At 38.9% G+C, this 22,792-nt stretch overlaps 2 protein-coding genes across 3 annotated transcripts in view; one reads left to right on the top strand and one right to left on the bottom strand.

Annotated features, from left to right (window-relative positions):
- PROSER1 (proline and serine rich 1) overlaps positions 1-7,999 on the bottom strand; it is a 27,515-nt gene extending 19,516 nt beyond the window's left edge. Inside the window, exons 1-3 of one of the 2 annotated variants that reach the window (XM_008527155.2) lie at positions 6,854-7,999; positions 3,792-3,857; positions 3,044-3,112 (exon numbers count right to left, since the gene is read on the bottom strand). In XM_008527155.2, coding sequence (XP_008525377.2) covers positions 3,044-3,112; positions 3,792-3,857; positions 6,854-6,898 — 180 coding nt within the window. In that variant the 5' untranslated portion in view covers positions 6,899-7,999. The remainder of the gene's footprint in view (positions 1-3,043; positions 3,113-3,791; positions 3,858-6,853) is intronic. The other variant, XM_070578774.1, reaches the window with a different exon arrangement.
- NHLRC3 (NHL repeat containing 3) lies at positions 7,977-19,555 on the top strand. Its single transcript, XM_008527154.2, has 7 exons — positions 7,977-8,377; positions 8,806-8,958; positions 9,272-9,419; positions 11,538-11,738; positions 13,580-13,671; positions 16,301-16,413; positions 17,010-19,555. The coding sequence occupies exons 1-7, from the start codon at positions 8,294-8,296 to the stop codon at positions 17,260-17,262; spliced, it is 1,044 nt and encodes a 347-aa protein (XP_008525376.2). The 5' UTR covers positions 7,977-8,293; the 3' UTR covers positions 17,263-19,555.
- Positions 19,556-22,792: the final 3,237 nt, after the last annotated feature.

A 22,792-nucleotide genomic window follows, 5' to 3' on the forward strand; every position in this document is an offset into this window, starting at 1 on the left:
GAATCCTGGGCGCGGACATGGCACTGCTCATCAGACCACGCTGAGGCAGCGTCCCACATGCCACAACTAGAAGAACCCACAATGAAGAATACACAACTATGTAGCGGGGGGCTTTGGGGAGAAAAAGGGAAAAAAAAAAAGTAAGCCCTAACAACTATGTGAATCAAACTTAGGCTTTTTCAAGGTTAACTATTTCACCTGAAGACCTAAGTTCTCCTATATGCTCTTTTTTTATCCACATTTCTCAATGTTTTCATCTACAGGGAAAAAAAAATATTTACATGTACTACTTTCCTCAGAAAGGTTATAGAGAAAGTGGATATTTACAAATATGGGAAATATGCCACTTGAGAAGTCAGGAAAAATGACATTCCTCAGTTAGCGTGCTGGGTATGCCATAATCAGGATCTCCCACAGTGAGGTCCACAGTGAATAGTGTTACTATGAAAGGGTACTACACTCACATCAGTTAGCGGAAAGATGGGTTAAACAGGTTTCTTTACTGCAGAACTTTCTTAAGAGTCCTCTGTTAACGTGCGTTGTGGCACTCCAAGATTCCGGGGAACATTACATAATTTACTTGACTAGGGTACATTTATTTTTGACAAGCAGCTAGAAGATTTTGCCAATTTACAGATTTATGGTAACAGTGGTGGAAATTCAAAAGCAAAGTCACTGTAAGAAGATCAGTTAGGGGCCACGAGGGGTTAAGTACGCAGCTCCGCTTTTCGGTGGCCCAGGGTTTCACTGGTTCGGATCCTGGGCGTGGATGTGGCACCGCTCATCAGGCCATGTTGAGGTAGCATCCTACATGCCCCAACTAGAAGGACCCACAACTAGAATACATTCAACTATGTACTGAGGGGCTTTGAGGAGAAGAAGGAAAAAAAAAGAGGAAGACTGGCAACACATGTTTGCTCAGGACCACTCTTAAAAAAAAAAAAAAAGATCAGTTAGAGTCAACACCCAATAGATTCTTAAAATTTGGAGCAGGGGTTTTCAAACGCTTACTCATGTACCACCAAAAGAATTGGTAAAACTATATATACCCTTTGCATGTTTTTAAATTGACATCTAAAAATTTTACTGGAAGTTTAAATATTTGCAAAAACTCGATTTCCTTATATACAAATTTATTATATATTTGTAAAAACCTTGGAACTACTGATTTAGCTCATTTAATTTATGAAAATTCTATTTTATAACCTAATTGTCAAAGTCAGTCTTTAGTGTGAAAACAATCAATCAACTTAATTCAAATAAATGCCTTAAGCTGTGCCTATTCTGGCCTTCAAACCTCTGAATTTTAATTCTAAGGTAAATGGACAGATGAACAGCCCTCAGAGCTCAGTCATGAGACTGCTTGATAAAACAAGGCAAGGTCCCCGTCAGTATTTCTTACAGAAGCTCTCTGCTTTGCTCTCCCTCAGGAGACTTCACTCTCTCTTTGGTCTTTGGGGAAAAATTTTCACCCCCAGGTTGTGGGTGGATAGGTGAGATAACTCTTTTTTTTTTTTTTAATAGAGTAGAAAAAAGCAATTACTGAAGAAGAGAGCACCAACAGACCCAGACACTTTCTTAGGCAAATCAGTTGAGGATGTTAAGGATCTGTAGATTCCCTTAAAGCTATCCATGCCTGATATTCCGAGGAAAATCTTTGTATATAGCCAGATCCTGTTTGACTTAGATGCCTGTTAATCCAGGCTCTAGAGCTGTGCTGTCCATACGGCAGCCACTAGGCACATGAGCCTGTTTAAATTAAAATTAAATAAAATTAAAAATATAGTTCCTCAGGCAGACTAGACACATTTTAGGCGCTCAGGAGCCACATGTAGTCAATGGTTACCATATTTGATAGTGCAGATACAAAACACTTCCACCATCGCTGAACGGTCATTTAGACAGTGTTGGTCTAAAGAATGTAAGTATAAACCTGTCTGACTATTCTTCTCAGACTAAATAGAAGAGAGTGAAGATATCTAAAAATAGAAAGAAGTACGTAAAAACACTTAAGAATCCAAATCCTATGTTTTGCTTGCCTATAAATATTTTCTCCTTCAATCTGCCAATTAGTCATGTGGTGACATGACATTATACCTTTCTAAGTTCCAAGCTGTAAGGGACATACTGAGACAGTAGGAAAACCTCCTGGGCCTCCCTACTCAATCCTAAAGAGAAGGAGAACAGAACTGTAACAGGATTTGACATTAATAGAAACTACATATAGAATTCCTGTAAACATAATCGGAGTTTCAGAACATCCCAAATTCAACCAAATTGTTGTTTTTAAGATTAAACATATCAGGGGCTGGCCCTGTGGCCAAGTGGTTAAGTTCGCATACTCCACTTCAATGGATCAGGGTTTCACTGGTTCGGGTCCTGAGCGCGGACCTAGCACCACTCATCAGGCCATGCTGAGGCGGCATCCCACATAGCAGAACCAGAAGGACCTGCAACTAGAATATACAACTACGTACTGGGTGGCCTAGGGGAGAAGAAGAAAAAAATTAAGAAATAAAAGAGATTGGCAACAGATGTTAGCTCAGCTGCCAATCTTAAAAAAAATAAAAGGGGGCTGGCCCCATGGCCGAGCAGTTAAGTTTGGGTGCTCCGTTGCAGGCGACCCAGTGTTTCATTGGTTCGAATCCTGGGCACGGACATGGCACTGCTCATCAAACCATGCTGAGGCAGCATCCCACATGCCAGAACTAGAAGGACCCACAACGAAGAATATACAACTACGTACTGGGGGGCTTTGTGAGAAAAAGGAAAAAAATAAAATCTTTAAAAAAAAAATAAAGATTAAACGTTATCAGACATTACTTATTGGTATACAATCCAATAGTATAGTACATACAATTTAAATTTACCGGGTGGGAATTTTTAATTTTTTAACAGTTTTTTTGAATAATCAAAGTATAACGAAATTTAGAGTCATTTTTCCTAATGCAAACAAAATTCCAACTTGAGATGAATTATGGAAAACTATGGGAGAATTCAACATACTTAAATTCTACATTCCAAGAAAAATAAAATTACTTACATGCTGTAATGCTTTCATGGCCTTCAACTGAGGCTCAGCCCAGGAGAAATATCTCAGTAAATCAACCACCTGAAAGCAAAGAACTAATTTATTTATAATGGCAATCTGTTTGCAAACATTTCTAAAAGATTTACTTCAGTACTTTGAATTACTATTCAAAATGCGTTGTGTGGGCCCAGACAATGAGGGATAAACACGGCACCAGAGTTTACACTGTGCTGACAGAGTAGCCAGCTACAGCTACTTAAATTGAAATCAAGGCAAATAAAAAATTCAGTTCCTCACTGGCACAAGCCACATTTTTAAGTGCTCAACAGCCATCTGAAGCTACTAGCTACCATAATGGATAGTGCAGACAGAGAATTTCCATCATCACAGTCTTGGACAGCACTGGTCTAGAAATAAAGGAAAATGAAAGGTACAGGAAAAAGAAAGTACCTAAAGAAAATAAAGGTTGCAAAAGTACTAGATGGAGATAAAATGTCAGCTTAGGAATATAAAGGACTACTTTTTTTAGACACTGCATTTTAAAATCATGTATATGATATTGTGGTGAGAGTGGGTATGTTTATAAAATACCCAAGCTATAAATTCTGTAAAGTTTTCTACCCAAGCCGAAAGCTTCTAAAGTACCTAAATAAAAACAGCAACAAAGTAAGAGCAATTCTGAACTTGACCACCAACAGACATTAACCAGAACATTGGTGTTAAAAAAAAAAGACTCTTGTTTAAACAAATAGAAGAATACCTGTTCACTAGAAAAATATCCGTGCACATATTCAATTGCTTTTAATTTGTACTCTGTCAAAACAGCCTAAAAAACATAGAAAAACAGCATTAATACATGTAAACAGAACAGTAAAATGCATACATCAGAACTACCTAAGCAATTCAAACACTGGCAGACATTCTTCAGCCCTGCATGGAGAGGCAGCTAAAGTCACTGTGGTGACATGACATTCTAGGTCCCATGGTGTAAGGGATAGACTGAGACAGCAGGAAAACCTCCTGGGCCTCCCTATTCACTCCTACAAAGAAAGGGAATTGAACTGCAATAGATAAGATTTGACATTAATAGAAATTACATATAGAATTACTGTAAATGTAGATAGTCTCCGAATATCCCAAATTAAACCAAATTGCCATTTTTAAGATTAAATGTACGACATTACTCATTCATCAGACAATTATTTACTGAGCACCTATTATGTGCTAAGTGGCAGAGAAACATAAGACAAGGTCTGGTTGAGGCTCTCAGTATTTCTACAAGGATATGAGAACCAAAGGAGCCAGAGAGGCCCTGAACTCACTGTATGCCTGCCACTAACTGGCACTGGGGCCCTTGAGAGGCATTTTAATTACCCTCAGAACCTCCTGACATAAAAGGGAATATCATTCATTACCGGCCTCAGAGTTACTGTGAGGATTAAGAATCAAGAGTAGATCTGACACATAAGAGGTATTTGGTAAATGCTGGTTCCTTTCCTCACAGGGCCTCCATCAGTGGGAAGTTCAGGGAGTTCGGTGGCCTTGACCCAGCCCTGTCTAGAGCCTGAAATCACACATGCTCTCCTGGCAACTACTCGCCAAACTTAGAGATGGACACATCAGACTATCACGATTCGGTAACTATTAATCATTAAAAATCAACTAATCCCTTTCCTTTTACTACAAAACAATGATAACTGTACCTTCCACATACATCATTCTGCCAGCAGAAAATACTATAAGAAGGCAATGGAGAAAAACATCCAGGGTGCTCAGCAGTTTCACTGAAAAAGGGGGGGAAATGGCATTCTGGATAATGTACTCTTGGGAGTTTACCATTATCATTATTGGAAACAGTCAAAAGCAAGTTTCTGGACCAGATCCTGGATTGTGTTGATGCCAAGTCATTCTCAATTGTTTCACCAGTGCCTCAGGCGTCCAGCTGTATTCCCAGGCACAAGAGCAGGCACTCTGGAGTCAGACTGCCTGAGTTTGAATATTTACCAGCTGGGTAACCTTGGGCTGGCTAGTTAACCTCACAGACTAGATGTGCCATCTGTAAAATGAGGAGTATGGAACCTACACCTCATGGGTTGTTAGGAGGATCAAATCAAATAATGCAGGGAGAAAGCGCTTAGAACAGGCATACACAGCAAGTGCTCAATAGTTACTGGCCATTATAATTACCTTCTGTTTGAAGAGCAAATTCAACATTGCCTTTTCCCCTTTCTTCCCCCTTCCTATTTCTTTTCCTAGTGTCTTCTTACATGCCCTTGCTTTAAATGACAGTAGTGACAGCCAGTATTAACTATGGACCTACGATGACATGCAGGAAGAGATTACTTGCTTTAAACTGACCTACATTTACAAAGTCTAAGAGCAATTTTTAAAAAACCAATAATTCTCATATTTAGATATGCCTATATTTTTATCTCATTTTAAAAGACTAAAATAATGATGCATCTAATTATTTGGCAGAAACAGCAAAAGACATTTTGATTGCAGACCAGAAATAAGGACTTAAGTTGCCATCTCGTGTGAACATGATTTTCATCTCTGGAAAATTTCTTGCTCTCCTTATTAGTATTTACTATGTGATCTTTTCACAGCTTAGAAGGGAGAAAATGTGCAAAGTGACACCCTGTATCTTCCAAAAGTAGAAATCTGGGTTACCTAAAGGCACAAATTATTTTCTTATAAACAGTAGTTAAATATCAGCTCATGAACAAATTTTGGCAAATTCTAAACACATTAGTAGCGAGCTGAGGTTTTATTGCAAATCTTAATTGGACAAACTGGGCTTGCAAGAGAAATTTTATTCAAAAAAGAACATTCAATATCGTCAAATACGTAAATTTGAAGCTAACGTGAATTTGAAAAAGCCTTTATAAAGGACTTAGAAAAACATTTTCCTTTATTACAGCGAAAGGAGAAAAACAGCATGTCCACAGGCAACTTTATTAATAATTTCATAAGCTGAAATAAATGAGCACCGGAGCACAAGGAACAAATCTTTCCGCATCAGTCTAGGGTCTTAAAGATATGCAAATGGCGAGATAATTGCCCGGAAGTTGTCAGCAAAGGACCCTGTACTAGCATAAGAAAGGAAGAGTAAAACCTTCCAGTCCTAATTAGATAAACTTTTATTTTTGTGCTGGAGGTACTTAGGCTCAAGGCTATATTCCAAAATTTTTTTCTGTCTGGTTCTTTCTGGGAGGTAGGCTACATATAACAGCCGCAAAAAGAAGCAAAAACTTGGAAAGCAAGAGAAAAAAAAGTTTTGAAATTCAAGTTATTGAAGTTCATTCCTAGGAATATGACTTTAAACTTAACGCTACATTTTACATTAGGATACTAATTTTGTCCGGTCCAAGCAACAAATATTGTCTGTCTATCCTCAGGTTTGAAAAGCTTGTCAGAATAATAACTACCATTATAAATAACCTTCTACGTATTGCCTCTAGTTTTCAGTCACTCTTGTGTTACCGAAAGATGAGGGAATCGGTTCAGAAATATTAAATCACTTATCCAAAAGGGCAGAGCTATTAAAGATTTATAGAGCCAGCTTCGGAACCGAGGACTCTCTGAATATAATTTCCACAATAGGGCACTACTAGTTCTCAGGAAGTTTAGAGTTAACTTAATTTCTATTTGTATCGTGAAATGTATCAAGATATCAGCTCCTACAGTATACGCCGAAATTCCAACCAATTTTGCAATCCTTAAACCTCTTTGTGGACAATCTGCACGCAGTCCCTCAAAGAGAATAAACCACGAGAATTCCTAGCGCATACAATGATTAACGGATTTAAGTGTAATTACCTTTCTAATTTCATCCAGCACCGTTTCAAAGGACTTTTTGTCCATCTTGACTACAATCTCGACGAGGTTTTAACAGCTACACTTTCAATTACAAAACGTTCATCCCTGGTCAGCTCTGATAGTAAAAATATTTAACAGCCGAGGAGGAAAATGACTCCAGGAGCAGGAGAAAGGATACGAAGAGGTAGAGAGTACTTCAAAGTCTGCAAAAATTCCTAAAAATGGACACTTACAAAAACTTTTATTAAAAATAAAAGCGTCAGGCTTCCCCAGCTTCTTTACACAAAGCTTCGGGACGCCTCGGGGAAGAGCCGGGTCCTCTGAGTCCCGCAGAGAAACCCGGGGTTCAGCAGCCGGTGCTGAGCGTCGGTCCCCTGCAGCTGAAGGCCAGGCGCCGCCAAGGGAACGTCTTGAAGCCGCTTTCCCGGGCGGAGTGGACGGGAGAGCAGAGGCACCTGCGCCTGAAGTCCTGCGGGCGTGAGAAGGGAGGTACCGGCCTCTCGACCCGCACCAGCGCCTCGACGGCTGGCCGCCGCCCCTCACCACCACAATCCTGGACTCATGGCCTGGCGCGCGCTCACCCCCAGTAGCTCCGCCAGACTCGTGGGTCGCGCGGCCCGGGCAGCGGCGGCCTGGCAGGCTCTTTGTTACCAGCTGCCACGGCTTCCGGGAGCGGGCCGGCGGCTGGAGAGCACCCGGAGCCGGGCGAAGTGGGGCACGGTCTCGGAGAGGGGAGCTCCCGAATACCGCAGGGCCAGCAGCGCCAAGAGCCCTTCTCGGTTACCCCTACAGTTCCCACCAGCTCATGGGGGTCCTGTAACGAAGCCCGTCGCGCCCGAGTAAACTCAACTCTGCGCTGCCAGCTTAGGCCACTCTTTCCTGAAAGCCAATGGAGGGGGTCCTGGTGTGGGAACGTAGGTATCCATGGAGGATGCCTGGATCCCTCGGAATCGGACACGGCTGAAATCTTTCCCAGAGCCTGGAAATCATTTTTTGAGGGTTACATCCCTATGTCTCTGGTTTGAGTGTGCTAGCTTCTGATTTTTCAAACTGAATTAAAAAAAAAAATGAATATCGAGTGGTTAAGGCATATCTACGGGCGCCCTTGTTTTGAGGGACAGGAGAAGTCCTCAGCGGGGACCGCCCCGAGGGGCGGGAGAATGTGGTCATTGGGTCAGCCAGAGGCACGTGACATGGGGGCGGAGACCGGGGAAGGCGCCAGGAGTACGGAACCAGGAGTTCGGAATTTCTGCGGGCTGGTCTGTGCTCCTTTTGGGTTCTCGAACCCGCACATCCAGGGAGGAGGGATTGAAGGTGGGAGCTTCTGGCCGGTCGGTTGGCCGACACTCTGGGCAGCAACGAACCGCTAGGACCTGAGCCTGCCTGGCGGCTCCCCGCCACCTGCGGACCCTCCTCCGTGTCCAGGCTTCCCGTCTTGTCATGGCGAAATTCTGGGTCTGCGCGGCCGGCGCGGGGCTTTTTCTTGCATGTCTGATCCTGCATTCGCGTTTCTGTGGCTCTCCGGTGAGTTGAGTAGTGAGGAAATGGCTGTCGGCTGTGTGGACAGCACTGTTGGGAGGGAACACCGCGGTCGTGGGATGGAGGTGGCGGGCCCTGGCTCCTGCACTACCTTCAGCCAAAAGCTGCACCGGGGGCCGAACCACCGACGTGTTGCCTTGTCTCTTAGTGTTAAAAAGTTTGTATCTGGTACATCTCCGTTTTCTTTATTTTCTCCTCTTCTCCAGCTCCCATTACATCCTCAACGAATTTGCAGATGTGTGTTGGGGTGGCCTTAGTGTTTAGACGTATAAGCCTATTTCTTCCGAATCGTTTCTGTCCAGCAGTCTGAACACCTCTGTGGCAGACGTCAAAGCATGCTTAAGAATCAGCCTTTTTTTCCTTTTTTTAACCTAGAGTGTAAACTGAAGCTTAATCTTCTGATTTTATTTAAGGTTTTAAGGAACTTTGCTTTTCAAGTTTCCTGGAGAACTGAGGAAATTCTTTACCGCCTGGATGTGGATTGGCCTGAGTATTCAGAATACTTTACTGGAGCAACGTTTGGTGTTGCCGTTGACTCCCTCAATGGATTGGTTTATGTAGCCCAAGTAAGTAAAATTGGGATATTTTTTAAAAATTATGAACAGGAAGGAAATAACAGCCTTTCTGTTTTACTGTACTAAGTAACCATCTATAACGGTTTATATAATGCCAGTTGTGGAATTTGTATTTTGAGTTGGTTTCAAGTAAAGTTTTTGGTTGTGAGTCTGATAGATGTTAATATCGTTAGGTTTTGAAGCTGGGTTTTTAAACATTACTGAATTTCTTGATTAACCTTTAATTTTTGTTTCTCTCTGTCAAGATAAAGATTAATTCCTTAAAACTGATTCTATCTAAGCAATTATTTTTGTATACCTTCAGAGAGGGGATAACATCCCAAAGGTGTTAGTGTTCACAGAGGACGGATGTTTCCTACGAGCCTGGAATTATACAGTTGACACACCTCATGGTATATTTGCAGCCAGTACACTACATGAACAATCCGTCTGGATCACAGATGTAGGAAGTGGTATGTGTAGTAACGTCTATTAAATTATCTTGCTAGAAATCACATCTTTGCCCATGTTCTTGCGTGTACATTTTAACATCAAAGTTGCTGAATCTAATTGTAATTTCTTTAATGATTCATTAAATCACTTGTTTCTAAAAGTCTTTATATTGTACTTCTGTAGAGTTAAGACGTTTAACAAGGAAACTCTAATTGTTATGATCTTTCCTTTAGCTTGTCAAGGGACTTTTCCTCTTAAAGAATCACTTGCTCTTCCAAGATTAAAAAATTATAAACCTCTTCAATGAAGCCAAATAAAGTGTCAGTCTCTAAAAACGAATGAATGGAATCCTTGCCACTCATTTTCCTTTACCAGTTCTCTTTCAAAAGAGATTGTGCTAAGAAACCTGAACTGCTTTGTTGCCCACAATGGAAGATTTGCAGAAACTGCTGGTGTTAACTGCAGCGTGTCTGAAATCTTTGTTCCATCAAATAGTTTTAGTAGAATGTGCTGAAAAACAAAGTAAGCACAGTGGAATTTATAGCTGTGGAGATCAGTTTTTAGAGACAGCTGTTTGCATGTGCTTGTGGCTTAAGACAACACGGTACCAGAGATAACTTGGCATTATCTCAGGGTCTCAGGAAGCAATGGGATCATAAGGGTAATATTTCTAGTATTCCTTGGCTCAATTTTGTTTATGGCTTGAAGGACATCTTGTTTCCCCAGTTCTGGCTAATTCAGATAGCATTTTGGAATTAACAAGGTCTCAATTTTTGTAAGAAGTGCCATTACCACATCTGTTCTCAGAACCCTAAAGACTTCTGAGCATCAGCCAATATCCCATTTATTTCAAGCTGTATTTTGGATGGTAACATTCCAGTTAAACCCCAAAAATCTAGATTACCTATGAGTTCATTGTAATACTGTAAGGAAGTTTGACTATTTTCACTTCTTTTTTTTCAGGATTCAGTGTTAAAGCCCTTTACTTTTGATTTGTTCCATTCATGTGATCCTTTTTTTATAAAACACTTCAATGATTCCCAGGAATAAATAGAACACACATGATCTCTTCATTCTTTCCATTATGGCTCGTTTTTCCACACGCAGATCTGAAGACAGTTTTTGCATTTCTTCCCATTTTTCAAAGGAATAAGTTCCCTTTAATAAAAACTTGGCTACAAATCAGTCATTTTTAAAAAAACATTATTTACTAGCATTGTATTTTTTTGTGAATTTTGTAGAAACTTTGAAATTTACTTGCTTTAATAATGTTTTGTTATTGCTACAAACTTTAGCTCAAGCCTCTAAATCAGGTATAATAATAAATACAATTTTCAAGATGGAATTGTAATGCAAGCTGATTTACTTTATTTCCAGTAAACTCAGTGTATCCAGTTTATCTTTTAAATGTCTACCAGTTAGTTTGCTCTTGGTGTGCCTTCAAGATGATAGCTGTTAACTGCTTTATGGTTTTTCCCCATTCATTAATGTTCTACTTTATACTTTTGCTTGTAAGATTATTTTAACTCAAAGGAATTTTAGTGTAAGTGAGAAGATAAGTTACTAGTGATTTGAAAAGATTTATTCCCTTCTCAGGAAAGGAAAGTTAATGTGTTGAATTTTGAATTTATTTCCACTAGGAAATAAATATAGAAATTATAGTTTAAAAAATTATGTATTATAAAGAACTTATTTGCCGACATACTGAAATTTGAGATCTGCACATGAATGACTAAAATAACAGTTTTCAAATATGGATTGTTACTTTTCCATTTCTTTCTTGATTCCCTTTTACGAGTAATGCTTATTCAGGGTCTTAAGATTAAAAAAAGAAAGTAGTGTACCAATAATTTAATATCTTTCTGTATAAGCTTTCCGTATAAGGAGTCAATTTTTTTGGTTTTTTTTATTTGAATTTAGAATCTACTTGGAGTATTTGAGCTTTTAATTCATGAACAGATTTGGCTGTAACTAATGAAGAAGCTCTATTGCTTGTTAAATATAACGTTTAATTATCTGAACCTACTAACTTTTTATTACTGTTTAATTCTATCAAATTTTTGTGCTCAACTTACCTGGAAAATGTGAATGTTTATACAGTGGTTATATTTCTGAAATGTGCATGTCTGTCTTTGTAGGATCCTACGGTCATACTATCAAAAAGTACAATTCCTTTGGTGATCTTGTTCAAGTCTTGGGTACCCCAGGCAAAAAAGGCACTGGTTTGAATCCCCTGCAATTTGATAACCCTGCAGAATTATATGTAGACGACACAGGAGATATGTACATTGTGGATGGAGATGGAGGATTGAATAACAGATTGATCAAATTGTCCCAAGGTACCTGGCTTGTTTTTGTGTGGTATTGTAAGAATATTACTTAATAAGTTGGCTTTAATTTGTTTGGATACTTGGTATAATATTACAACTGTTGTGTATGAAGCTGTGTATAAAGGCCTCTAGTGTATTACTAGGAAAAAATCAGAACAGATGTGTGGAATGACCAATAATAAATGCTTTTGATATTAGGCTTGTTTATTTTTCACCAAAATCTAGATGTTTCCTTCAAAATGAACTAGAGGCAGTATGAGAATTTGTAGTGGGCTCAAGAAATAAGTGGTTATCCTGTACAATTACGAATGGAGAGGTTAGGAACCTGGCATCTCAGAGCTGAGGTGGCCTGCAGGGTGATGGATCGGCAAGTGTTTTATTGTATTCCCTACTCTGCGTCCTCAGTAGTGTCCTAGGTGCAGATCTATTGCAGACGAAACAGTTAAATGCTACTCTGTGAAACTGATTGTTGAAGTAAAATAAGATTAGAAGGAGAGGCTGCTTTTGACTGGAGAAGTAGGACAAGAGTTCATGAAGGAAATATTCTTGAACTCAACTGGTTTTGCTGGGAGAGGAGAGGGATGGGAGGAGCCTTTACAAGGCCTTATCGCGTAAGGTCTACAGGTGAAAATTAGCAGGTCTTCTAGGAAAGGAGCTCAGGATGTACTTTTTGAATAGTAGAAAATAAGATTTACGATGTCCTTGAAAGTTGATCTGAGGATTTTGAAGCCATAATTTTGCTATAAGGAGACTTTGAGGTTTTTTAGTAAGAAAATGATGTTATAGAAGCAGAGTTTTTACAAGACACAATACTATATCAGGATATATTTGCAATAAGCTCTGTCATTTGGAGGCTGTCTGGTCACTTTATCACCCCGTAACTGAATTTGGTTGGTGTTAGAGGGAGGTGAGATGGGGATAAAGTAAGAATCTAAAAAATTCTGTGAAAGAAAGAAAGAACCAAATTTAGGAGACAGATCGAATATAGGTGTATTAGTTTCTTGTGGCTGCTGTAGCAAATTGCCACAAACTGGGTGGCTTAAATAGAGATTTCTTCTGTCACTGTTTTGAAATCCAGAAGTCTGAAATCTATAGGGCAGGCCATGCTCCCTTCAAAAGCACTAGTGGGGGGATCCTTCCTTGCCTCTTCCAGCTTCTGGTGGCTCCAGACATTCCTTGGCTTATGGCAGCATAACTCTAGTCTCTGCCTCTGTCTTCACATGGCCTTCTTCTCTGTGTGTCTCTGTGTCTCAATCTTCCTCTCCTTTCTCTTATAAGGATGCTAGTCATTGGATTTAGGGTCCACCCTAAATCCAGGATCATCTCATCTCAAGATCCCTAACTTAATTACATCTGCAAAGACCCTATTTCCAATAAGGTCACATTCACAGGTACTGCAGGCTGGGACTTGGGCACATCATTTTTTTGTATGGTGGTGGGGGGTCACAATTCAACCCACTACAGGGGTACTAAATGAGATAAACTATAAAAGCATCGTGTGAATTTTTAAGCTCAGAGGAATGGTAATACTAAATATCGGATTATTTGGGAAGTGGAACCAGTTTGAGGGAGAGGTTGACATGAACTCTAAATAATGATTTTAAGTGATGAAAAAATTCAAGTGGAGATAGTCATTAAAGAAGTAGATTAATTGCTTGAAGTAGAGAACAAATTTTTTTTTGTAAAGCATAAGAAATAGGCAAATAGATATATATTCAGAAAGCCAGGAAAGCATAACCAACTTGGGGATAATTGAATAGTTTGTCTACAACTTAGGACATAAAATATAACATGCGAATGCATAAGGTATTCTATATATTGCTCTGACCATATATGTTTACCATTTATAGATTTCATGATGCTTTGGCTGCATGGAGAAAACGGAACAGAGCCTGCTAAGTTCAACATACCTCACAGTGTTACACTTGATTCAGCTGGTCGGGTAAAAGTGCCATGTCACTGTATCTGGACCTGTGTGTCTGAGTATGTGTGTGTGTGTGTGCCTAGGTGTATGTGCCTGGACATGTATGTGTGCATCTTGGTGCACACGTGCGTGTCTGGACATCTAGGTATGTATGTATGCTAGTGGATGTGTGTATCTCAATGAGTCTGGACAATTCCTCTGGGCTGAATACATCCACAAACTGTTATAAGTGTTTGAGTCCTGTAATGAAGGGTCTTCTCCAAATATTTAGAAATGAGCAGAATAGATTTCCTGTGTCACTTAAAAGATAAAGAACAAATGATGAAACAACACCTAAGTAAAATTACCTGAGAAAAAGAGTCTTCTTTCTACTAGGAAAACACTGTTTGAATGTATTTTTAATTTCAGAATTAAACTAAATTAAATTAATTCTAGAATGTATTAATCAAAAGAGGGATGGGAGAGGTTAATCTTGGAAGCTTGAGAAAAAGAGCCACCCAGGCAAACTCCTTCTCACTGGCTGCACTCTCTCTGGGGAACAGAAAGCTTTAATCAACAAATTTCAATCCATTTCTTTTTTATCCACCCCTATCCATTACCACCTCTCTTGCTTTTATACGTCTTTAAGCATACATAAGAAGCATACACTTCTTTGGGGTTACCTTCCTATAACCTAACCCCCGACTTGAGATGTTTTGTATTGGTTTCTCCTTCTGTTTTCTTATAATAGCCTGTACTTCCCAAATTTAGTAAGTAACTATCATACTATAATATAATCATTTAATTATCTCCCCTAATAGAGTCTAGGGTATATGAGGGCACATACTGAATCTGTTTTCCTTTATATCTTAGTGCCTGGCATATAGTAGTCATCTTGTACCTTCTTGTTAAATGTCTTGGTGCACAATGGATGCATCAGACTATCTTGGCTTCTTGCCATTAGAAATTTAATCCATTTCCACTTCTGCTTCTGTGCTAGGCAAGCAGCCTTCTGATTATGATTTGGCTTCCTATGTTGACAAAATGAGAATGTTTTGATCATAAAATCTTCAAGTATTTCCCATCATAGATAGGAAGATAACTGAACATGCGAACTTTCTCTGTAAATTGGGAACTAAAAAGTTGGAGTTCTGGTTTTACACACGACTCTCCTGAGCCTGGTTAACTACTCCCCTCGTGGGATAAAAACAAGATCAAGTTTCTGAGCATGCAAGAACTAGACCCAGGTAAATTCACCATGGTGGGGAATGTCCTTTTGAGAGGCCTTGAAGATCATTTGATGGGGTTACTCTGCCATTACTGAGTGATGAAGAACAAGAGTGTTGATTTCTGCACAGTTGTATTTTTATAACAACACTATTGTATTGTGAACACTTTACATGGTTAACTCATTTAATCATCACTCCAACCCTGTATGAAAAGTTCATTACATCCAGAGTTAGACTTGTTTCTTAAACAAAATTTCTCATAATCTAAATCTATTGAGTAAGAAAGATAATGCTAACAATATAAAGTGTCATTCAATCCTAGGGTCTAAACTATATTTCCTCCTTGGTCAGTTATCTAAGACAGTAATCCCCAAATCTTTAAGGAAACCCATCCTTAGTAAAGATCAGGAAAAGATCTTGCGAAATTACCTTACTTGAGGGTCAACAACCTTTCTAAAGTGGTAGAATGAGTCTTTGTTTCTGATTGGAGATGAGTTCAGTAGCTATCAAAACTCACATGCATTAACAAAGATATAGTCAGGGTTACCCTGAAGAAATAGGCCCTGAATCCATAAACCCAAGAAGTCCAGAGATCCTGAAGCAGGGAAGTGTAGAGGTCAGCAGAGTTGGCCCACCCTTCCAGTCCTTTCTTACATACCTCTCCACGGCCCTAGCCATCTGTCATTAAAAACTGTTTCACCGTTTGTGTGCCATAGGTTGCAGACATCAAATACAGTACATGAAATGTCATTTAGAATGACTCTACCTTCCTGTTTTATAACAGTTTACTTAATGACTCATTACAGCTGATAGCAAACCTAAGTTAAACCTATTGGTGGCCTGTTCTTTGTGTGTTACGGAACTCTCCCAAGCTTCCTCTTTCAGTGGTTCTGCACTCTGGACGTGCCTTAGTAAACAGCGGGTAGAGGTTTAATGATGCTGCAATAGGAATGAATCCGTGGCTTCCCCAGCCTGAGCTCCTGAGGAGCGGGGCTGCTTTTCTTTGTCTTTGTCTTAGTACCTGGCCCAGAAACTGACAAGCTGACAGGACTCAGAGACAGTGAATGCTTGTAAGAGGAATGAATGAATGCTGTCACTTCTCATTATCTGCTAATCCTCTGCATTATAGTGGAGCACTCCAGTTTTTTAGTTATTCAAATATTTAGCAGACAGAGCATTATAGGCTTTGGGTTAAGACAGGTGGCGTAAGCGGCTCTCCCATTTATTGTAAGCTCACTTCAAACATGTTATTTAGCCGTCCTGAACTTCAGTTTCCTGTCTGAAAATGGAGCTTTTAGGAGTCCTCTACATATTAAATGAGATAATGTATGTGAAACTAATGAAAATAAACTTTCATTCTTCTCCATCTCCCCTTTCTTTTTTCTTTCTTCTCATTATAATGTGGATCTTTTCCAGTAAACACTTTTTTGGTTTATTAGGTGTGGGTTGCTGACCGAGGAAATAAAAGAATTCAAGTATTTGATAAAGACACTGGGGAGTGGTTAGGAGCATGGACTAATTGTTTCACGGAAGAGGGACCTTCTTCAGTCAGGTAATTGTTTCTTTTTATTTTAAAGCACTTGTTTTATTTGGTTTATGTTAGTTTCTCTGAAGAGCTAGCTGAAAGTTAAAATATCTGTTGTTAATTTTAAGCAAGGAAAAAGGGAAGGAGACAAGTGTGCAGAGAACATGTAACTGTATTTCAAATCCCAGGCAGAGTGAAAGCAGTTTAACTCCCAGTGCACTGTGGGGTCCAAATGTCAGAGATAATATATGCCGGACCTGTCCCACAGCCTTTACCCTCGAGATACGTTTGGTAAATTTTTAAACATAAAATGAAAATAAAAATCTTGAGTCTATAGTGTCAGATCCAGGCTGACATCAATTCTCCCGTAGTTTCATTTTGTGTGGTACTCTGATAATTGTTATGTTTTAAAAGTTTAAGCTAATCTTTGGCTGTGTCTACCATCACAAATCTCTCATTCCCTCATAAACAGTATTAGATCAATTTTAAATTCTCCTTAAAAGAACTCTTCAGCCAGTAGGTCCCTCCTGTTGTTTTGCTCTGTAGGGAATAAGAATGTTGAAAAAGTAAATGTTTATGTTAATTTTACCTAAATTTATTATGTAAACTGTCTTTCTCCATAGATTTACCCTTGATGGGAAGTACTTAATTGTAGCCCAGCTGAACCTTAGCAGGCTCTTATTTGTGGCAGCACCCCCAGCAGGAAGCATCGGCGACTGTTCTGTGATCAGCACAATCCAACTAGCAGATCAAGTTTTACCTCATCTCTTAGACGTCAGTGGGAAGACTGGAGCAATCTTTGTAGCAGAAATTGGAGCAAAACAAGTACAAAAATATGTCCCTTTGAATGGCTATTTCCTGTCATTTGGTTCATAATGTTTCTTTTCCTGGAGATCTTTCAAGTGGAAGTTCAGATTCTCAAATTCATTGTGAAATACTTAAAAATAATGTCCAAGCACAAGAATTTGTTTATTTGTAGCTGACCCAGTGTCAGAAAGATTTGTTCTTATGTCCTTAAGAATCGTGTAGTTTGTTGCCATTCTTGCAACTTAGTTTTACTTGTAAGTGCATAGGGATATTTTAACGAAGGAAATGTAATTCTAAAAATATGGGGTCATAAAGAGGTACTAAGGTTGACCTAGTTATTTGCCCTAGTAGACTAATTCTCCCTGGGGGGAGAAAACAGGAATAAAAATGGGTTTGCAGGGTAATGTATTGAGTTTCATGGGAAGAACTACAAACCTCCAGTTTGTTCACCTTGTGTAAAATGAACTTCTTGAGAGACTGAGTCGATGGGCTCTGGATTCATGAGTGCCCACCGAGTGCTAGGTCCTGAAGATCCAAAAATGAAGAGGCAGGTTTTCTTTGTGTGCCTTCTGAGTAGCTTATAGTCCAGTGGGGACACAAGTGTACAGACACAACACAGTGACAGCAGCACACAGGAATAGTGGGACTTTTGGAAGGAGGAGGGTTACATCTGACTGAGGGAATCATGGCAACTTCGCAGGGGAAGTCGATTTGAGCTCCAACTTGGGAAACTGAGCAGGAAAAAACAGCAGGTTCCAAGTAGAGAAGTTATAAAAAGTTATAAGCTTGCTGTGAACTTTTAGTAGGTTTGCTTTTAAAAGCCCAACTTGGCTTTGGTCCTTTAGCTGGAAGACACTTAATTTCAGCCTTTAAATGTAGGAATAAAGTGGGTAGAGTCTAATCAGCACTTTATTGAAAGGGATCTTTACAAATAACTGGAATGTTTTTTACAGATAGCCTTAAAAATAGGGTCTGTGCTCAGTGCTTCCTCCTTTCTTTTTTCTTCTTCTAACTTTTTTTTCTTTTTTTACATGAACTTAGTTCATTCCTAACATTTGTCTACCTCAAAGAAGTTTTGAAATTATTTATGTGGGAATATGTCCCAAACGCTTTGAGCTATTAAGATGAATAATTTCCTATGTTCTGTTTCCATGTCTTGTTTTTATCCCTTTGGTCTGAATATTGGCTTCCCAATTAAGACCATTTTTTCAGTTTCTTCTAGTTTATTCTAGGTTTTGGTGGATCCTTGCCATATTGTGATCTTTCAGATCATTCTTCCCGTTTTCTCATATTGGCCTCCCTCTTTATCTTGGAGTTTTACTGTAAAATCTGTAGCAGTTGAGGAATCTGGACCTGACTCTCCTCCTTGCCTGTCATGACTGGAGTCTGTTTTCCTGGACCTGGAGGAACTCATACTTGTGTTGATGCTCGGGTTATACCTTGATGCAGTTAGGAAGGTAAGTCTACCAACAGGAAGCTGTCCTGTATTCCAAGGCCTTGATAAGTGTGTTTGTGCAACTGATCCAGCTGTGTGATCTTACGTACGTTGCACTAGTTTTCTCTTCAGTACAATGGGAACATCATTGTCTGTTTTTGAGGAACGCTGTGAGGATCAGATGTGCAATAGGTACACATGTGCCCTTTAGGATCTATAGCTCTGAGTACGTTAAAACCATCTTATTAACAAAGGTCCTTCTAAATGTGCTGTTTACCTGATAGCAACTATCAGGTTTGCCTTAAATTTGCATTCATTGCTTTTATCAAAATGTATCAGGGGCCGGACCCATGGCCGAGTGGTTGTGTTCGCACGCTCCACTTCAGCAGCCCAGGGTTTCACCAGTTTGAATCCTGGGTGCGGACATGGCACTGCTCATCAAGCCATGCTGAGGTGGCATCCCACATTCCACTAGAAGGACCTACAGCTAGAATATACAGCTATGTACTGGGGGGCTTTGGGGAGAAGAAGAGGAAGAAGAAGAAGAAGAAGAAGAAAACGTATCAAAACTTTACTCAGTTTAGAGTATAGTAAATTGATTTGGATGAAAGAAAGTAATTTGAGGTTTCATTTGTTTTGTTTTGTTTTTAAGCCAGGATGAGAAGTGCAAATGTCTCTTTGAAGGAATGCAGGTTAGGTAAACTGATTTTGTCATTTCAAAAATGTTGTATTTAACTTTGTTTTATACCAGATTCTTATAAAACTTGCTAAAAATATTGGTTCCATATATCTTGCTTAAGTGTTTATTTTACTAGCGTACTTACAGTATTTCACTTCTTTCCTTTGGATGAATTGGTTAAATGGATGAGAAATGTGTTGTATTTTCTATTAAAAAATACAAATTAAAATTTTGGAAAGAAAAAGTAATATTATTTGGCACTCCAGTTTGATTTTGTTGTTACCAAAGCAGTTTATAATTTCTTATTCCATTGTGTCATTTCAACAATTGTGATCTACCCATTGATGTAAGCAACAATCGTGAAATCCTAGGATGGTGCTGAGAGAATATCCTCCTCTTCATTCACATGTGAAGTGTAGGCTGAAGTGCACAGATGTTGCTAAAGGTTGCTTAGAAGGCTTAACGTGGCTTTTGAGATGGTGGATGGGTACAAACAATGGTAATAACTAGCTAACTATATTTTTGTATTAGAAATGAAACCTCCGTATTCCTCTACTTTCTAGATCTATGCTGGGGAGAGGGGGAGGGTGTTCTGTATTAGAAAATCAAAGGCTATGGTGGGTGTCTTTCCTAACCTCCACTGTAACATTGGGTCTTTAAAATGGATTGTTTGTCCCTCAGAGAAGACGTGCGTGCAGTCTGATGGTGAACTAAGGAGACCTGTATAATTTGTGCTTGGGTCACAGAACAGATTAAATGACATCTTCAGACAGTGTGGCTGCTCAGCTGAAGGTGATAAAGTCCTAACTTTTCTTTCCCTTTTGTTACCTTTAAAAATCATTGGATTTTAAAGCAGGATAGATTGGATAGCCAATATTAAAACTGGAAACTGTCAGAGTTTTGCTCCTTAGATTCACCAAAATAAATCAGTCGTAAAAAAATGGTATCCTAAATTTATGACTTTAAATTGTTTTCCTCTCTGCTCTAAATTTTCAGTAGTTATCAAATAAAAAACTTTTTTAAAAAGTGAGAATACATCAGATTTATTCATTCAACAAAAATATATGAAACAACAGCTGTGTGAAGGCAGTTAAGCAGGTATCTTCTGCCCTAGAGTCCACTGCCTTTGGGAAAACAAGACAGGCAGCCGTGGCCTTTAATTCCTGCTAGGAGGGATTGTGTTTGGCACTTGTGATGTGTTACATCCTTAATACAAAAGAGGGCAGTAGAGTCCCACTGATGATGAGCATTTCTTGAAATCAAGTGTGGGCATATGTTGACCTTTATACTTTGAGTTTTTTAAAAAATTGAGACTACAGTGTTAACCATACTTTTAGTTTTTCTTCAACTTGCTTACATTTTGAGGAAATTGGTTTATAGGTGACCTATTTTCCAAAAGTTTTTGGAAATTTTTACTGTTTGATTGGACATTTTCACATTAAAAAAAAAAAAAAAGGTTAAGTGTTTTCGATAATTCAAACCAACAACCAGAAGGGAATAGCTCATTTTAACCATTTTAAACTATACCCTGAATATGAGTTTAGCACAATAGAAAATGCATTCATGCTAGCGGAGAATTATTCTTGTTCTCCCTACTAGTTTTTTTCCCAAACAGTTTTGCCTTGTGGTTGCTGACTCTTACAAATAAGAAAAATGGATTATTTACAAAGAGGCCAAGTCATTTCTGTACCAGGCATTTATCCATAGAATCCATGAGTTTATAGAGTAAATTATCCCTGTAAATATTTAATGACATGTAGATACTCCCTTTGTAAGAACTGAGTGGACTCTCAGCAATGAAAAATAGCACTTTCTGAAACTCGTTTCCTACATTGTAAACAATGAAATCACATTATGATTTAATTCTGCTTCTATGTAATTCATAAAGAAAAGATACATAACATGAAACAAGCATGTCCTAGGTAGGTTGAGTCTTTTGAATAAAATCTTTACAAAGGTAGATTAAATTGCATGTGTCATAACAAGTTGATATCATACCTGCTTCTCAGTTTTACCACTTCATCCTCAAGAAAGAAAATTTTAGTAGCATGGTTCAGGTCTCAGATTCATTCTTTACCAGAATCAGTTACTGATATGTGTTAATGAAATTTTTTTTCATAGGACTTTTATGTACAAATGGTCACAGTCCCCAAAGTTAAACATTTTTATAAGATTTTTCTTCATAGTATGTGTACGGGGTATTTTAATGTTTCGATGCTTACTATATTTAACTGAAGTAGTAATTTTTACTTAAAGGGATTTAAGAATTACATATATGTTTGTTTTTAATCGACATTAATTTTTAAAATTTATCTCGTTTTTCCTTTGTAGGGTGTATGTGTGTGTGTAAGTGTGGATCTAAAGGGCCTTATGCCCAAATAGATCAGAACAATTAGTTGAAACTTAACGTGGCTAAATGTAAGTATGTACATTTAAAAATTCATGGAAGAAACCTGGATTGGCAACAAATTGTTTGAAAAAGATTTGGAAGGTTTCTTGGCCATAAATGTTACAAGCCTCATTAAGAGAAAACTTGTTGCAATCTCAGGGAAGATTGATGTAATCGTGGTGATGGTGTTGGGTTTCCTTTTGGATGCCACATTTTGAGAGAGAATCCTACAAACAGACTCTAATCTGAAAGCAGGTGACCAAAATAACACAGTTTGGAAATAATTCTGAGATCTTCAGAGGGTGATCATGTAGTGGAGTGAACAGACTTAGTGAGCTTTCCTCCAGAACTAAGTCAATGAATAGAAATATAGAGTGTCCAACTGGCCCAGGCCTGTAAAAGAACCTTCTAGCAAACAGATGGTTAGTGGAATGGACTGTGTTAATACTGGAAATGGTTAAACTCAGTGATTCACAACACAAAATCTGGAGTTAGGTAGACCTTGTTCTGATCCAGGGCCTGCTACTTACTTTCTGTATTGTTTTTGAGACTCTGCCTCATTTTTCTCATTTGTGAAATGGAGATAACAGTATTTTCCTCATGGGGTTATTGTGAATACAAATAAGATCATGGATGTGGAGCATTAGACCCAGTCCCTGACACAGTAAGCACTCACCAAACTTTAAGAGATTCATTTGTGGTATTTAAGCCAGAGATGGGCAGCCGTGCTGCCTTCGGGCAGAGATTCTTAAATTGGGACGATGGTAAGACCAGATGACCTTCCCTATTGTATAATTCTGTGTTTAGTCACAATATTGAAAACTAAAGCTATAGTTGTAATACACTAAGGCATCTGTCATTTAGAAGTGGCCTTTTTGTTTGTTTTCGTGAGGAAGATTGGCCTTGAGCTGATATCTGTCGCTAATCTTCCTCTTGCTTTTTTTCCTTGAGGAAGGTTGTCACTGAGCTAACATCTGTACCAGTCCTCCTCTATTTTATGTGGGACACCTCCACAGCATGGCTTTGACAAGTGGTGCTAGGTCTGCGCCTAGGATCTGAACCTGCAAACCGTGGACCGTCAAAGCAGAGCACGTGA

The sequence above is a fragment of the Equus przewalskii genome, chromosome 16 (genome assembly GCF_037783145.1).
Source record: "Equus przewalskii isolate Varuska chromosome 16, EquPr2, whole genome shotgun sequence".
Lineage (NCBI taxonomy): Eukaryota > Metazoa > Chordata > Mammalia > Perissodactyla > Equidae > Equus > Equus przewalskii.